A 2,500-nucleotide genomic window follows, 5' to 3' on the forward strand; every position below is an offset into this window, starting at 1 on the left:
ATCTTTTAGCTTTGTAAATCAGAACTAATCCACTTCTAATTTACAAACAAAGATGGAAAACGTACGATCAGAAAAACACCAACCTTCCACAGGACAACAAGGCCATCGCTTCCACATGATGCAAAGCCTTCCCCACCAAGGTTAATGGCCACCTTGAAAAGAATGTTGCATGTATCAACAATAATAGCAACCGCAGTGACTCAGAAAAGGGAATATTTGTTTACATTTTTTCTCTGATCAATCAACTTTCACCACTAAATCAATCAATCTTTAGACTAGAAATGTAATCAGTAATAAGCTATCTCAATGCTATCTCCAATACACCATATAATATTTGAGAAATTTTGCTTTGAAATTTATACAATTAAAGAATCTATTTGGGCTTGTTGTCAGCACTAGTGATATCAATTAATTAAATTTGTGTTGCCTAATGCTACTGTTAACACTTAAAAAGACAAAATGTAAACGAATTGGTGTGCCAAAAATGATTACTAAATTCACGGATTTTCACTTAAGTTTGAACTTTTAAATTCAAATACGTGAAGAGTTATACATATTATCAAGAACTGTCCTAAGAGATACAGACGCCAAGTGTTCTCACTGCTTCTAGCGATATCTTCAAAATGAGACTGTATGTTAAGATGGGACCTTTTAATGTACTTACATTAATAGCGCCTGAGTGAGCAACACATTCCCCCAACAGAGCTGGGTACACAGGAGTGCTTAAGTTCTGAATTTCTGAAACACTACAAAAAAATATTATAATAATAATAATAATAATAATAATAATAATAATAATAATAATAATAATAATAATAATAATAATACACAAGAACAGGCGCTTGCAACGAATCTGATGAAAGCAAGAATATATCAAACTCAAGAGGACAGTAAATGTCGAATGTGTAGAAAGGTGGATGAAAGCATAAATCATATTGTGAGTGAATGCCCTAAATTAGCACAAAAGGAATATAAAATGAGACATGACTGGGTGGGTAAGAAGATCCATTGGGAAGTTTGTAAAGAGGAAGGTTTCGTTGTCAATGAAAAGTGGTATGAACATGTACCTGAGCCAGTACTAGAGAATGAGAGATGTAAAATATTATGGGATTTTACGATACAGACTGATCACGTAATAGAGGCAAGAAGACCGGACATGATTGTTGTTGAAAAGAGAAATAAATGTTGCAAAATAATAGATTTTGCAATACCATATGATAGCCGTATTGAGGAGAAAGAAGTCGAGAAGGTAGTGAAATACCAGGATCTAGCAAGAGAATTGAAGAAGTTATGGAAAATGAAAACAATGGTAATTCCTATTGTAATCGGAACATTTGGAACAGTTCCAAAGGATTTAAAGAGGATACTAGAGAATATTGGTATAGAGACCAAGATAGACGAGCTTCAGAAAAGTGTTAATCTGAACACGGCAAGGATTCTTAGGAAGGTCCTAGAAGTTTGAGGAGACTTGTTGTCACCAAGCTTCCTGGAGTACTGAAGTTCCATTGGAAATCCAATGTGCGAAAACAAGATAATAATAATGATAATAACAATAATTATAATGACAATAATTATAATAATGCAACAGGACAATAATATTCGTTTCGCTTGTTTCCAGGTAATTTCTCCAATACTTTGGTCATGCACTTGCCCTGCTAAGCACTGACTGAGCGAAAAGTAATACGTTTTCTTTCTCCTCCGATTGCATCCGATCTCTTTTTGTTACGCACCCGAGCTTTAAAACTAATGTTGCTGTACAGTGCGATTCTCACACATGAGGTCAAGTTCGCAAGATCTTTATTTTAATCTATAATCAGTTGAGGCATTAAGGCAAAGCGTGAAGAAAAGCGGACCATACCATGGAATGAGAGCTGTTATATGATATCCAAGAGAAATGATGGAAATGTATTACCTCCTGCTGGGGAGGCAGGATTGGAGCAGTGGTGCAAGCACTTGGCTTACAACAATGTGGCCTGCGATAGAGTCCAGGGCACTTCTGTTCTCCGAAAAGTTTTGACCTCTCATCAAAATTGACATTTGATTGATTTGATCTCCTTTGATTACATTTACCGTGTACCCATTTAGTTGAGCACTTGTGCTCGGCTAAATACGATTGAAACTCAACACTAGTGATTCCAGACCACTTTCACAAATGGGGCCAATTTCTTATTCTCTTGTACCTACGGGCCTCGCTTTGACAAAAACATTCTTTTGAATTTTGCATGTCATAGAGAGGCTAGAAAGGCTCATTACTACAGTTCTCAGTTAAGTATGACACGAGGGGTTTCAGCGTTAAAGTTAACATGTTGTCACGAACAACTTGCTTCGTTTCCAAGGGTAACTTTTCGGGGTTTGACGTCCTTTAACTGGTAACGGTCGCCAGTTTGAAGTTAACCGTTACCATTTGTAGATTTTGGCGGGCTCATCGTTCGTGACGTCAAGGCCCTAAAAGTCACTCTTGGAAACGAAGGAAGTTGCCCTTGACAACATGGTAACTTTA

At 36.7% G+C, this 2,500-nt stretch overlaps 1 protein-coding gene across 9 annotated transcripts in view; it reads right to left on the reverse strand.

The window, feature by feature from the left end:
- LOC137992848 (WD repeat-containing protein 41-like) overlaps window positions 1-2,500 on the reverse strand; it is a 43,825-nt gene that overhangs the window by 12,592 nt on the left and 28,733 nt on the right. For all 9 annotated transcript variants that reach the window (XM_068838387.1, XM_068838384.1, XM_068838390.1 and 6 more), the window contains 2 exons: window positions 665-746; window positions 84-152 (listed from right to left, as the gene is read on the reverse strand). In XM_068838387.1, the coding sequence (XP_068694488.1) occupies window positions 84-152; window positions 665-746 (151 nt within the window). The remainder of the gene's footprint in view (window positions 1-83; window positions 153-664; window positions 747-2,500) is intronic.

The sequence above is a fragment of the Montipora foliosa genome, chromosome 2 (assembly GCF_036669935.1).
Source record: "Montipora foliosa isolate CH-2021 chromosome 2, ASM3666993v2, whole genome shotgun sequence".
NCBI classification, from domain to species: domain Eukaryota; kingdom Metazoa; phylum Cnidaria; class Anthozoa; order Scleractinia; family Acroporidae; genus Montipora; species Montipora foliosa.